A 15558-nucleotide genomic window follows, 5' to 3' on the forward strand; every position below is an offset into this window, starting at 1 on the left:
CGGAGGCCGGGGCGTGGCAGCCCCGGCGCGACGCCCGGAGTGGCGGTTGTTTGAAGATGGCGGACGTGGCGGGCCCCTCACGCCCCGGCGCCGCAGCGTTCTGGAGCCGGGACTGTATCCTTTGCCCGCCTGGCAGGGGGCGCCGGCGCCCTCCCGGGGCGGCCAGTGGGGAGTGGTCGCGAGGGACTCTGGAGTGCTGATGAGAAGCTCCCAGCTAACCGCGGGGCGGGCACGTACTGTTCGGCCTCGGTCTAGGTGCTGGGCTTTCTCTTCGCTTGGGTGTTGTTAGGTGGCCGAGAACCTCATTCTGTCACCAGGCTGCAATTGCAGTTGTGGGGACGCAGCACAGTTGGCTCCCAGTCCTCAGTGAGAGTGAACTCGGGAAAGATAGCCTAAGATCGTCGCCCAGCCTGGGGCTGGAAGGGTGACCCCAGGGTGACAGTGCGGGGTGAGCTTGTGGTTCGTGGAAGAGTGGGTGTCGGCTGGTCATGACCCTTTTGTTTTGATTTACCATTGTGCTTAATCTGTGCCCTTAGGAGCAAGTCAGGAGCTTGCGCGACTTCCAAGGCCCTTTAGTGGTGATACATTTTCGTACTATGGCTTTAGGAGGAGTGTGGAGGTTGGTTTCACCGGGATGTGGTCTAGTGGTGCTGGTTACAGCGTAAGATGGGAATCATTGAGCCTAGAAGTAGTGTTAACTGTTAGATTGTGGGTCACCACCGTCAGGGATTGAATTTACTGGATTGTTTTGCGGTAGAAGCTGTGGAGCTTTTTAACTTCATACTGGTAATTCCAGTTTAATAGCTATGATGACTTGTGTGGCATAAATGATTCTTTCCCTGGATTAGGTAGACTGTTCTGGCTTGAGCTTTGGGCCTTATAATTACTTTGTGTTCATCAGAGAGAGGGTAATCAGTGTTATTGCGGGCCTTCATCTTTTTGTTCACTAGGTTTGGTAATGGCATTGCTGTTACCGTTGGCAGAATCACTCTGGACATTCTACTTAGCTCCTAGAGAAACTTAAAAAATTGTGTTATCAATTCCCCTTATTGAGTTACTAGAATGAAGTATAGTTTGTGGAATGAGGGATATTTTTGCATTCTGTACTGGTCTGTGTTTAGTGTTATGCTCTTACTAAACATAATTACCAATCGTCTATTATGGGTTAGTGAGAAGCAAATGAAATCATGCACATATCATTGTGGATGGAAAGCACACTAGAACAGCATGCAAATTAAATGTTTTCCTTTACCCATCAGGAGAGAATACATACACTAGGCACAATTTTGCTGAATTAGGAAGTCGGGAAATTGGGTCCAGTCTTTTCTCATGAAGCATTGCCTCTGCATTGGTAGGATTTTGTGATGGAGGAGAAATTTGAAGGTTATTAGGTTATAACAACCAATAGTATTGCTCTGATACAGAATAAATGGTTGGAGGCAATCTATTGCAGTAGGACTGAATAAGTTAATTAACAAGTATATGGACTGAACTTGTGGGTGGTCTTAGCTGCTTAGTACTCTTACATGCTCATGGACTCACATCACTCTGTTTCATGTAAAAGGCACATATACTCCTTTATCTTTTACTTTTTTAAAAAAAAATAATGTAAAATACTCTTCTTATTGACAATGAGGAACTGAAATTGTATGGGGGGGAATGGTGATGATTACATTCTATAGTAACTCAGATGTATGAAAGGAATTGCAAAGTTACTAGTGTCACTTTTTAAACCAGCCAGTTCCACATAATGATCAATTAACAGTCAGCCTCAGATATTTTCATTTTAAATCTCCATAGGATGTCAAAACAATGTCAAATGCAAATTTGTTACTGAATATTTACTGAAAAGTGTAATGATAGTTAAGAATCATTTGCTTTAGTCATGTTTTTGGATCTTGATCTCCTGTCGCACCGATGATTTCCCAGACCACATGAGAGCCTAGAATTTTCAGTAGAAAAAGACCAAAAAATATGTACCATGTATAATCTGGTATACATACACTATTGAAAAAAAAGACAATTAGAGAAATGTGACTGAGAAATCTCTCAATCCTGGATGTTTCCATTGTGAGAGGACATCGTCTATGACTGTCATCTTTTCTGTTGTTCTTAAGAGTAATGAGTCTCATGCAGTATGATTCAGCAGTTCTGTTTTGCACAAAATATATCATAGTATATAATGTGTAAACAATGAGTTTGCCATGGTGTCATTTTATGGGTTAAATTGTCCAAAATAATGCCTCTTCATTTGCTTTCCTCTTCTATTATAGTTCCTAGTAATGTTAAAAGAAGTTAGTGTTTCTGCAGTGTCTAAACTTGCTTGCTTAAATGTACCAGTCTTACAGTACTAGTATTAGGAACTTGATATTAACAAATGTTGGAATTCCTAAGGGTTTCCATTAAACAAGATTTGATTAAACAAGGGACTTAGTCAAAAATATTATAGCATCTATAATCTCTGTCTTTGAGTTTTAAATTAAACATAGACAAAGACTTTATGTTGATGTAAAAATAATATACTAATGTAGAAAATCTCTGGTCAGTGACAACTACATACACGTAGTACATGTACTGTTGGCAGGTGATTCAAATTCAGTAGGTTAGAATAGGCAGTACAAAGTTTCCTTTCTTCAGATCTTGGAAGTCTGGGATAGAGCTCGTTTTTCCTCTCTACTAGTTCTGTTCTGGGTTTCTAATTTTAGCCAGTCCTCTGTATCTGAGGGTCCAGCATCTGCAGTTCATCCAACTGTAAATCAAAAATATTCAAGAAAAAGAAATAAAAAATACAACAATAAAAATAGTGATAAAAAAGCAATATAATATAACAACTATTTACATAGCATTTATGTTATATTAAGTATTATAAGTAATCTAGAGATGATATAAATTATACAGGAGGATGTGTATAGATTATATGCAAATACTGTGTCATTTTATAAGGGACTTCAGCATCTGTAGATTTTGGTATCCATGGGGGGACCTAGAACCAATTTCCCCAGGATAGGGAAAGGGAACCTGTGGCCTCAAGGTCACATGTGATCCTCCAGATCTCCAGAACAAATCCCTATATTAAAAGGATTTATAATATTTGAGTTCAATTAAAAGGCTGCTCTCAAGGATCTAGAACAGTGGTTCTCAACCTTCCTAAACTGCAACCCTTTAATACAGTTCCTCATGTTGTGGTGACCCCCAACCATAAAATTATTTTCATTGCTACTTCATAACTGTAATTTTGCTACTGTTATGAATCGTAATGTAAATACCTGATATGCATGATGTATTTTCATTGTTACAAAGGGGTTGCGACCCAGGGGTTGAGAACTGCTGATCTATAAGGACTAGGTCCTAGAACAAGGTTCTGAGGGAGACAGGTTGCAGAAAAGAGAATTTTTGCAAGTTTAAGTCCTAAAGGTTGTGAGAAAGTGAGCTGTACTATTTTAATTCTGGAGATTTGGATAGTTTGGTATCAGCATTAAAGATACTTTGCAACTTGCTATATTTGTCTTACTGAGGCACTTCTAAAGAAATCAAAGTAGAACTAAAGTGACATGTGGATCCCACTAGTAGGTCTAATATACATTAATAATATGTTTTGATGACTTCCCCATAAAAATTTTTGAGAAATTCTACATTTGGAAAAGATAAATATTTGGATTTTTAAAATAATGAGATGAAGATGAATTACAGATTATTACAGAGGATAGGTTGGATAGAGGCAATTTCAAATATTTTTATAAAAACTTTTGTTGAAGTTAGTTCATTTTAGAGTGTTTTATATTTGAAAGGATATTTGGCATTGGTATAGCTAGAAGTAGTCAGTTTTGTCTGCAGATTTTGAATGAGATGAAAGGAAAAGTAACACTGAAAGTTGTTGGACAGTGATTAATTAAATTAATCAATTTAATTCTTTCATGGACGGCTTATTACAAGCCAGGCATTCTTTTATATTTGGGGTTACTGTATTGAGAAAAACAAGATGAAAACAACATCACCTTCTTGGTGCTTACAATTTGGTGAGATGAGATGAGGCCACAAATAAGTAAAATATATTTTATGTCCAGTTATTGGTACTATGGTGGAAAATAAAACAGGAAAGAAACATAGTAGGGAGAGGGAGACAGGTTGCAGGAAAAGAGAGTTTTTGCAAGTTTAAGTACCTACGTAGTGAGGAAGTAGAAACCTCCTTTAGAAGGTGACATATGATATAACATATGATATAAGTCCTAAAGGTTGTGAGGAAGTGAGCTGTGAAGAGTTTGGGGAAAGAGCTTTCTGAATAGAAGAAATGAATACAGCTTGTTAACAATTGTAAAGAAGTTAGGAATAAGAGAGGGAAAGTAGTAGGGAATGAGATCAGAGGGGTAATGGGTTATAGAGATCAGATCTTGAGCCCTATTGGCTCACATAAATATTTTGGTTTATGTGTATGCTTTGAAATTCAAAATACTAGTTTTTAAATCTGAATGAGAAAGTTTTGAATTGATCATTCTGAACATTGAAAAGTTGGCTATTGAGGGGTCATGTATAAAAATGAGAGAGTGCAGTTGTGAATTTATTGAGAGGGTGACTTGGGTCAAGGTGACAGTGTTGGTGAGAAGTGGTTGGACTGTAGATATTTTATGAAGGTAGAGCCATTAGGATTTGCTGAATGTGAATTATGAGTGACAGAGGAGTCAAGAATAATTCCAGGTTTTTGGTCTGGGCAGCTGGAAGAATGGAATTGCCATTTACCAAGAGAGGGGAGTTCTGTGGGAGGAGAAGGTTTTGAAAGGAAGATTAGGACTTCGATTTCTGACATGTTGAGTTTGAGATTTTTTTACTGCATGAGTGGCAATGTCAGGTTAGGGGATAGATTCCTGCTAAAGATTTGGGAGAAATAAATCAGCATATTGATGATATTTAAAGACACAAGAACAAAATGAGATCATCAAGGGAATGAGTAGATAGAGAAAAGGTCCAAGAAGTGGACGCAAAATCCAGGGTTTATAGGTGAAGAAGAGTGTGAGGAGACTGAGAAAGAATGGTTAGAAAAGTAGAAGAAAATTGTGAGCAGGTGGTATCTTTAAAGCCAATCCAAAAAATAAAAAAAGGTGGGTATATCTGGGGGCCTTTTTTTTTTTTTTTGCTTATTTTTTGCTATGTTGTTTTTTGCTTTAAAGGTAAACAAACAAAAAAGAAAATGGTTATCTCTATGTTAAATGTTATTGATAGAGCATATACAAAGAGGCTTGAGAATTGACTGGTGGGTTTAACAATATTGTAACTTTGTTAAAGGAGTTGTACTGGGCAGCAGTGGTTAGGGGCTGGCCACATATACTGAGGGTGGCTTGTTCAAACCTAGCCAGGGACAGCTAAACAACAATGACAACTGCAACAAAAAAATAGCCAAACATTGTGGTGGGTGCCTGTAGTCCTACCTACTTGGGAGGCTAAGGCAAGAGAATCGCTTGAGCCCAAGAGTTTGAGGTTGCTGTGAGCTGTGAGCTGTGATGCCACGGCGCTCTACCGAGGGCAACATGGTGAGACTCTGTCTCAAAAAAAAGAAAAAAAAGTAGTTGTACTGGACTGATGGAGTCAAAAGCTTAGATTGGTAGGTTCAAGATTGATTGGGATGAGAGGCATTACTCTTAGATTACTCTTTTGTGAAGTTTTACTGTAAATGAGAGCAAGAATGGCACAGTAGTTGGAGGGGGATGTAGAGTGAAGAGGTTTTTTTTTTTTTCCTTTCTGAAAAAAAAATTATTACATGTTTGCATGCTAATGGAAAAAGTTTAATAGGATAAAGAGGAGAATAATGCCAGAACTGATATTCTTAATTGAAAAGAAAGAATGGTATATTTTTTGTGTGATAGGCAAGAATGGTATTTTTTTGTGTGTGATAGTCAAGAATGGTATTTTGTGTGTTTGTGTGTGTGTGTGTTTGTGTGTGTGTGTGTGTGAGATAGGCATGTAAATAGTTTATACGTAGCACAAAGAAGGAAAGCAGAATAGCAGAATATATGGGCGTAGATAGGGAAAATTGGACACACATGCCTATAGAAGCTTGGGGAAGGTCTTGGTAGTTTTTTTTTTTTTTTCCTTAGAAATAGGAAGCAAAGTTATTAGTTGAGAGTAAGGATGGAAGAAGTGGTGTCGGGTTTGAAAAGAGAGGAGAAAGTGAAAAATACCTTAAGCATCCAAGTCAAGGTGAAGCTAAGCAGGGTCTCTTAGGGGCTGATCTCTTCCAGCTGTGAGTAGGCTCCTTTGTGAGTTATCAAGAATAGTATAGTTTATTTTATAGGACTCGGTTATGTTGCTCTTAGGACATCCTTGGAGAATATAATAAAATTCATCATAACCATAGTTTGTATTTGAAGATGCCACCGTGTGAAGCATATCTTGCATCATTGTCTTTGATTCCCGTCCCTCCATACTTTTTCCTCTAGGATATGTTTCAAGTACAAATAAACAATTATTTAAAACTTAGTGCATATGCTAGACCTTGTGCTAATCCCAAGGGATATTTTTTTTTTTTTTGTAGAGACAGAGTCTCACTTTATGGCCCTCGGTAGAGTGCCGTGGCCTCACACAGCTCACAGCAACCTCCAACTCCTGGGCTTAAGTGATTCTCTTGCCTCAGCCTCCCGAGTAGCTGGGATTACAGGCGCCCGCCACAACGCCCGGCTATTTTTTGGTTGCAGTTTGGCCGGGGCCGGGCTTGAACCCGCCACCCTCGGTACATGGGGCCGGCGCCCCACTGACTGAGCCACAGGCGCCGCCCTCCCAAGGGATATTTTAAAAGTATTAGTTTTTGATGTTGAAGAGCCTGTACATTTTGATAAACTTAGAAATTCTTTCTTTGCTCCCATATTAGTTATTCATTTCTGGGGAATAGTGGATTCTAATTTGCCTTATGTACCTCCAGAACTTTCTAAACTCAATACCTGATGTTTAAGGGAATTGAAAACTTAGCACTAGTTATCAGCCAAAAATTCGAAGGTGTTACATCGCGTGTGCTGCTGCAGAGAGCTGTCAGAAACCAACTGGCAGCTTAGAGAGTAAGCACTATCTTAGTATTCTTAATTTCCGATTGGAGACTAGGTATTTCCAATTACTTTCCCCTGAAAAGGTTCCATTACTAGCATTGAATACTGAGCTGAAATATATTGACCTTTTGAATATGTTATTAAATCTACTCCAGCCTTTTCTAGGAAGGATATAGGTAATAATTGCTTTGTCCAGAAATCTTTGAAAAGAAAACATATTATGAAAGAAGAACAGAAGAATTTGAAATTTTGTAGATCATTTGGAAAATAATTTTTTAGATGCTTCTTTCCTGGAAGTGTAGTAGGTTATCAAATTATGGACATATCTTGATTTTAGATAGAGTTCTGAGTAAAATTTTGTTTCTAGAAAGCTTTCTTACTATATTGGTTCTCTTTCTGTAGCAGTTTTATGATCTTAGCCTTTCTAAATTTATCCTTTGAAATTCAAAATCATTTTTTGACTTAAATTTCTTCCATTTTTTTAAATACTAGGGCTTCTTGAGACATTCACATATGCCCTATAGAAGAATAAATACCACCTTTGTGTTTGCATGATTGACTTGCCCTCGAATAGTATTTGTTCTTCAAAGCTAAAGCCCATCTTAAAATTATTTAATTCTTTCTGCCTAAAATAACTTGTTGGTTCCCCAATAATGACCAAACTGGAGCACTTAATTCCTTATTTACAAAATGCAAGGAAATGGAAAGGAAGTTAACAGGAAAATATATATTGTAGGTTAACCCACTTGGAAATAAGAGTGGATAAATTTTCATGGAACAAAACATACCTTATGAATATACAAAGATGAACTTTTAAAGAATGTTAATTTTAATTTTGCCATATTTAATTCAATTACTTTGTTTTCTTGTTTTGTTTGTAAAAGTTATAAATTCTCTGGTCAAAAGAGATGATAAATTATAACATATAAGAAAAGAGACAGCATTTGGATATTGGATAATTTTGTATTGGATTTTCCTTCATGTTCTCCTACATAGTTTCTGATGAAGAACAATCAGTAGTATATGTTCCAGGTATGATTTTCTATATTAAAATTTGGGAAGCTTCCTTTGCTCCTTAAGTGTTGGGAGAAAATAAAACTGAGGACAATTTTGCAGGTATAATTGGATACAGAACAGTGCATCAGAACCTAAAATTTGTTTTTTGAATATTTGGCATAACCCTATTAAAGTTTGAAATATTGGCTCATCTTGGGGACTGACTGGGTAAGTCAGCTTTTAATGAAGTTGTAGAATATTTTATGTATTAAGAGGCAGGGGACTCTTTTTTTTTTTAATTTTACGAATGATAGCCCAAACTTAATGTTTCAAGAAAAGTGTGAAAACTTATTGCTATGGTGTATATGTAAGAGACTTTTTAAAAGTTTACTGATTATAACTAAATGAATTATAAAACCAAACCATTAAAGGCACCCTAATGTGAAAAATATCCCCTAAGTTAAGGTATCTATGACATACTACAATTCATTGGTTTAAATGTGACTTAATGAACATTCAAAACACCTTTTAAAGATAATTCAGTCGAGTAGGGCACAGAAGTGCATGATGGTAGAGCCAGCAACCTGGGAGGTTTAGGCAGGGATTTTGGTTGAGCCCAGGAGTTGGAGTTCTGCCTGGGAAGCATAGGGAGACCTTATTTCTGGGAAAAAAAAAAAAAAAAATTAAACAATTTTTGAGTTGAATCTTTAGTGTATTTTTTTAAAAGTACAAACTTTTCATGATTCATTTGTTAAAAGCTTTAAAATGAAGTAAGAGTTTTCCCCATTAGGTCACTAAAGTAGAGGATACCAAGGTGAAGTTGATGGGGGGGAAGGGCTTATGCGAATAAGATATAATTTTGAAATCTTGTTTAATGGAAACCCTTAGGAATTTCTACAGAAAGAAATAGTAGATCAAGATGCAAGTTGACAAGTCAAAAAGCTGATGTTAAAGTTAGGACTTCCAGGGTGAATGATGCTTCAATCTCCACGGAATCTTTAAAAGGTGCAGGTGATTATGTAGATGAGCAGGTCAGTAATTTCTTTTTTTTTTTTAATATTCTCCAATCTTTACAAGTGCTAACTAATAAGAGTAAAAAGGTGTTTGAGAAATACATTAGGTGACCTACAATCCATCTTAAAACATTCAGAGGATTCTAAGATCCTTTGATGATGCTGGGTTTGATAAAGTACCTAGATTACTCTGGGATTTTCCTCTAAAATTTCTACTTGCTTTATTTTATGTTTTTTATTAAATCATAAACACATAGATCATGTATACATTAATGCATTTATGGGGTACAGTGTGCTGATTTCATATAGAATTAGGAATGCTTACCTCACCCTGGTTAATATATACCTCATCTTGTTTACTTATTGTGAGGGTGAATGGTGGGATCATACCAATGCTGTATAATGCAAGGGTACATGTCAAATCTATCAATATAGAGTGTAAAATTTCTACTTGCTTTAAACCTTAGCTAAGGAAATGTATAATTTTGGTATGTCTCAAAAGACCTACGTATTAATCTATATTATATAGTTAATCAAATTTATGAGATGTTTCTTTATTATTTTTTATTTATTTATTTCTTATTGTTGGGGATTCATTGAGGGTACCATAAGCCAGGTTACACTGATTGCAATTGTTAGGCAAAGTCCCTCTTGCAATGATGTCTTGCCCCCATAAAGTGTGACACACACCAAGGCCCCATCTCCCTCCCTTCATCCCTCTTTCTGCTTTTCCTCTTAAACCATAACCTTAATTGTCATTAATTGTCCTCATATCAAAATTGAGTACATAGGATTCATGCTTCTCCATTCTTGTGATGCTTTACTAAGAATAATGTCTTCCACTTCCATCCAGGTTAATACGAAGGATGTAAAGTCTTTATTTTTTTTTAATAGCTGAATAGTATTTCATGCTATACATATACCACAGCTTGTTAATCCATTCCTGGGTTGGTGGGCATTTAGGCTGTTTCCACATTATGGCGATTGTAAATTGAGCTGCAATAAATAGTCTAGTATAAGCGTCCTTATGATAAAAGGATTTTTGTCCTTCTGGGTAGATGCCCAGTAATGGGATTGCAGGATCAAATGGGAGGTCTAGCTTGAGTACTTTGAGGTTTCTCCATACTTCCTTCCAGAAAGGTTGTACTAGTTTGCAGTCCCACCAGCAGTGTAAAAGTGTTCCCTTCTCTCCACATCCACGCCAGCATCTGCAGTTTTGAGATTTTGTGATGTGGGCCATTCTCACTGGGGTTAGATGATATCTCAGGGTTGTTTTGATTTGCATTTCTCTAATATAGAGAGATGATGAACATTTTTTCATGTGTTTGTTAGCCATTCGTCTGTCATCTTTAAAGAAGGTTCTATTCATGACTTTTGCCCATTGATATATGGGATTGTTGGCTTTTTTCACGTGGATTAATTTGAGTTCTCTATAGATCCTAGTTATCAAGCTTTTGTCTGATTCAAAATATGGAAATATCCTTTCCCATTGTGTAGGTTGTCTCTTTGCTTTGGTTGTTGTCTCCTTAGCTGTACAGAAGCTTTTCAGTTTAATGAAGTCCCATTTGTTTATTTTTGTTGTTGTTGCAGTTGGCATGGCAGTCTTCTTCATGAAGTCTTTCCCCAGGCCAATATCTTCCAGTGTTTTTCCTATGCTTTCTTTGAGGATTTTTATTGTTTCATGCCTTAAATTGAAGTCCTTTATCCATCTTGAATCAACATTTGTGAGTGGGGAAAGGTGTGGGTCCAGTTTCAGTCTTTTACATGTAGACATCCAATTCTCCCAACACCATTTATTGAATAGGGAGTCTTTCCCCTAAGGTATGTTCTTGTTTGGTTTATCGAAGATTAGGTGGTTGTAAGATGTTAGTTTCATGTCTTGGTTTTCAATTCAATTCCAAGTGTCTATGTCTCTATTTTTGTGCCAGTACCATGCTGTCTTGAGCACTATGGCTTTGTAGTACAGACTAAAATCTGGTATGCTGATGCCCCCAGCTTTATTTTTATTACTAAAAACTGCCTTAGCTATACGGGGTTTTTTCTGGTTCCATACAAAACGCAGAATCATTTTTTCCAAATCTTGAAAGTACGATGTAGGTACTTTGATAGGAATGGCATTGAATAGGTAGATTGCTTTGGGAAGTATAGACATTTTAACAATGTTGATTCTTCCCATCCATGAGCATGGTATGTTCTTCCATTTGTTAATATCTTCTGCTATTTCCTTTCTGAGGAGTTCATAGTTTTCTTTATAGAGGTCCTTCACCTCCTTCGTTAGGTATATTCCTAGGTATTTCATTTTCTTTGAAACTATGGTGAAGGGAGTTGTGTCCTTAATTAGCTTCTCATCTTGACTGTTATTGGTGTATACAAAGGCTACTGACTTGTGGACATTGATTTTATATCCTGAAACATTACTGTATTTTTTGATGACTTCTAGGAGTCTTGTGGTTGAGTCTTTGGGGTTCTCTAAGTATAAGATCATGTCATCAGCAAAGAGGGAGAGTTTGACCTCCTCTGCTCCCATTTGGATTCCCTTTATTTCCTTGTCTTGCCTAATTGTATTGGCTAGAACTTCCAGCACTATGTATGTTGAATAGTAAAGGTGACCGAGGACAACCTTGTCTGGTTCCAGTTCTAAGAGGAAAGGCTTTCAGTTTTACTCCATTTGGTAAAATATTAGGTGTGGGGTTGTCATAGATAGCTTCAATCAGTTTTAGAAATGTGCCACCTATGCCTGTACTCTTCAGTGTTCTAATTAGAAAAGGATGCTGGATTTTATCAAATGCTTTTTCTGCATCTATTGAGAGGATCATATGATCTTTATTTTTGCCTCTGTTAATATGGTAGATAACGTTTATGGACTTGCATATGTTAAACCAGCCTTGCATCCCTGGGATGAAACCTACTTGATCATGATGATAAGCTGTAATCTATTGGCTAGGATTTTGTTGAGAGTTTTTGCATCTATATTCATGAGTCAGATTGGTCTGAAATTCTCCTTTTTGGTTGGGTCTTGTCCTGGTTTTGGTATCAGGGTGATGTTGCTTCATAGAATGTGTTGGGGAAGATTCCTTCTTCCTCAATTTTTTGAAATAATTTCTGCAGTACAGGAATAAGCTCTTCCTTGAAGGTTTGATAGAATTCTGGTGTGAAGCCATCTGGACCAGGGCATTTTTTGTTTGGAAGCTTTTTTATTGTTTCTTTAATCTCAGTGCTTGAAATTGGTCTGTTCAGGAGCTCTATTTCTTCCTGGCTAAGTCTAGGGAGAGGGTGTGATTCCAAATATTGATCCATTTCCTTCACATTGTCAAATTTCTGAGCATAGAATTTCTGGTAGTATTCAGAGATGATCTCTTGTATCTCTGTGGGATCAGTTGTTATTTCCCCTTTATCATTTCTGATTGAGGTTACTAGAGATTTTACTTTTCTATTTCTCATTAGTCTGGCCAATGATTTATCTATTTTATTTATTTTTTCAAAAAACCAACTCCTTGATTTATTAATTTTCTGAATGATTCTTTTGTTTTCAATTTCATTGATCTCTGATTTGATTTTGGAGATTTCTTTTCTTCTACTGAGTTTAGGCTTAGATTGTTCTTCTTTTTCCAAATCCATAAGATGGCTTGTGAGATTGTTGATGTGCTCTCTTTCTGTTTTTCGAATGTAGGCATCTAAAGCAATAAATTTTCCTCTCAAAACTGCTTTTGCAGTATCCCACAGGTTTTGGTAGCTTATGTCTTCATTGTTGTTATGCTCAAGGAAGTTAATGATTTCCTGTTTTATTTCTTCCTGCACCCATCTGTTATTCAACAGAAGGTTGTTTAATTTCCATGCCTTTGTGTGGGGTTGAGCGTTTTTGTTAGAGTTGAGTTCCACCTTTAGTGCCTTATGGTCTGAGAAGATACAAGGTAAAATTTCAGTTCTTTTGATTCTGTTGATATTTGTTTTGTGTCCCAGGATTTGATCAATTTTGGAGAATGTTTCATGGGGTGATGAGAAGAATGTATATTCATCTTTGGGATGGAGTGTTCTATATGCGTCTATCAAGCACAGTTGTTCTAGGGTCTCATTTAAATCTCTTATATCTTTGTTTAATTTCTGTTTATGAGGATCTGTCCAGCTCTGTAAGAGCAGTGTTAAAGTCCCCTGTTATGATGGTATTATCAGATATCATATTGCTCAGACTGAATAAGGTCTTTTTAAAGAATCTGGGAGCATTTAAATTCGGTGCATAAATATTTAGAATTGAAACGTCTTCTTGTTGTATTTTTCCCTTGACCAATATAAAGTGACCGTCTTTGTCTTTTTTGACTTTAGTTGCTTTAAATCCACATGTATGTGAAAATAAGATTGCAACTCCTTTTTTCTTTTGAATTCCATTTGCCTGAAAAATTGTCTTCCAACCCTTGACCCATTTTAATTTGTCTTTTGAAGCCAGGTGTGTTTCTTGCAGACAGCAAATGGATGGCTTGTGTTTTTTAATCCAGTCAGCCAATCTGTGTCTCTTCAGTGGAGAATTCAAGCCATTAACACTTATTGAGATAATTGATAAGTGTGGTAGTATTCTATTCATCTTATTTTGTGAGAGTCCATTGCTTAGTTTTATCTTTTGCATCAGTGTGGAGGTTAGGTTCTGTCCTTTGATTTCTGAGTTCTCACTTTGCTGCTGATCCCTTGTGATGGTCAGTGTGTAGAACAGGTTGAAGTATGTCCTGTAGAGCTGGTCTTGGGGCGAATTTCCTCAATGTTTGTACATCCGTAAATGATTTGATTTCTCCGTTAATGTTAAAGCTTAGCTTAGCAGGGTACAGAATTCTGGGCTGGAAATTGTTCTGTTTAAGTAGATTAAAGGTAGATGACCATTTTCTTCTTGCTTGGAAAGTTTCATTAGAGAAGTCTGCAGTCACTCTGATGGATTTGCCCCTGTAGGTCAACTGGCGCTTACTCCTGGCAGCTTCCAGAATCTTTTCTTTTGTCTTGACTTTGGACAGGTTCATCACAATGTGTCTTGGAGAAGCTCGGTTAGAGTTGAGGCGACCTGGGGTCCGATAGCCCTCTGAAAGCAGTGTGTCAGAATCTTTGGTGATGTTTGGGAAATTTTCTTTTATAATATTCTCTAGTATGGCTTCCATTCCTCTGGGGCATTCTTCTTCCCCTTCTGGAATTCCTATAACTCGTATGTTGGAACGCTTCATAAACTCCCATAATTCTGACAGTGAATGTTCTGCTTTCTCTCTCTTCTTTTCTGCCTCTTTTACTGTCTGAGTTATCTCAAGAACTTTGTCTTCTACCTCTGAAATTCTTTCTTCTGCATGGTCTAACCTGTTGCTGATACTTTCCATTGCATCTTTAAGTTCTCTAATTGACCGTTGCAGTTCCTTCAGCTCTGCTATATCCTTTCTATATTCTTCATATTGTTTATCTCTTATTTGATTCTGTTTTTGGATTTCCTTTTGGTTATTTTCCACTTTATTAACAGTTTCCTTCATTGTTTCCATCATTTCTTTCATTGTTTTCATCATGTGTATTCTAAATTCCCTTTCTGTCATTCCTAACATTTCTTTATAGACGGAATCCTCTGCAGTAGCTACCTCATGGTCCCTTGGCGGGGTTGTTCTGGACTGGTTCTTCATGTTGCCTGGAGTTTTCTGCTGATTCTTCCTCATGAGTGATTTCTTTTATCTGTTTCCTTGCCCTAATTTTCCTTTCACTTCCACTTGCTCTTTAAGTTTTTGTGTGGTTGCCAGCGGGTTTAGACGGATTGAACGCACGCGACCACTTGCCGGTTTTCCATTGTTTTAGTCCTCCTCTTGGGGTCCAGAGGTCTCTCGCTGACTCCTTATGTCCTCACAGGAATGATTATAGGCAGATCCCACCAGCCAGAGATGCCTGGAGTCCTATCTCCGCAGAGTCACGGTGCCCAGATGCAAGGAAGCTGTTACTCAGCCGCCATCTTGCTCTGTCCTCGAGAGAATTTTTTTTTAAAATGAGACATCCTTTTTGATACTGTTCTTGTGAATTTATTATTATTATTTTTGAAACATTGTCTTTATAGCCCTGGTGTAGTGCAGTGGCACAATCATAGCTCACTTTAGCCACAAACTCTTGGGCTCAAGTGATCCTCTCCTCAGCCTCCTAAAGTGCTTGGATTATAGTCTTGAGCTACTTCAACAGGCTGTGAATTTATTATTTTATGAACAAACTTTTTCACATAGAAGGATGCTTTATTAAAAGAAAAGTAGCCTGCATTATTATTATTATATCCTTCCCTTGGAAACTAATATAATTTACTGTCAGAACTTTTGTAGAAAACATTTTTCAGTCCTTGATTTTTGTTCTTGAAGCCGTTTCCATAATGGTTTGTTTGTTTTATATGAACAAATAGCTTTTTAGATTAAGTTCCTATTTTCGTGCTATTGGCTGTAACTCTTGGTTGGGTTATTTTAGTGGGTTCTTTAGGGGTTATAGTGTATGTCTTTAACTCATAGCCTATTTTCAAGTGGTATTTCCCCACTTCA

The 15558-nt window shown here is 37.2% G+C and overlaps 1 protein-coding gene across 2 annotated transcripts in view; it reads left to right on the plus strand.

Annotated features, from left to right (window-relative positions):
• Positions 1 to 10: 10 nt before the first annotated feature.
• KIAA1328 (KIAA1328 ortholog) overlaps positions 11 to 15558 on the plus strand; it is a 399620-nt gene continuing 384072 nt past the window's right edge. The window contains exons 1-3 of one of the 2 annotated variants that reach the window (XM_053571111.1): positions 11 to 114; positions 8025 to 8060; positions 8913 to 9055. In XM_053571111.1, coding sequence (XP_053427086.1) covers positions 57 to 114; positions 8025 to 8060; positions 8913 to 9055 — 237 coding nt within the window. In that variant the 5' untranslated portion in view covers positions 11 to 56. The remainder of the gene's footprint in view (positions 115 to 8024; positions 8061 to 8912; positions 9056 to 15558) is intronic. The other variant, XM_053571112.1, reaches the window with a different exon arrangement.

Source organism: Nycticebus coucang, chromosome 19 (genome assembly GCF_027406575.1).
Source record: "Nycticebus coucang isolate mNycCou1 chromosome 19, mNycCou1.pri, whole genome shotgun sequence".
In the NCBI taxonomy this organism is placed as follows: domain Eukaryota; kingdom Metazoa; phylum Chordata; class Mammalia; order Primates; family Lorisidae; genus Nycticebus; species Nycticebus coucang.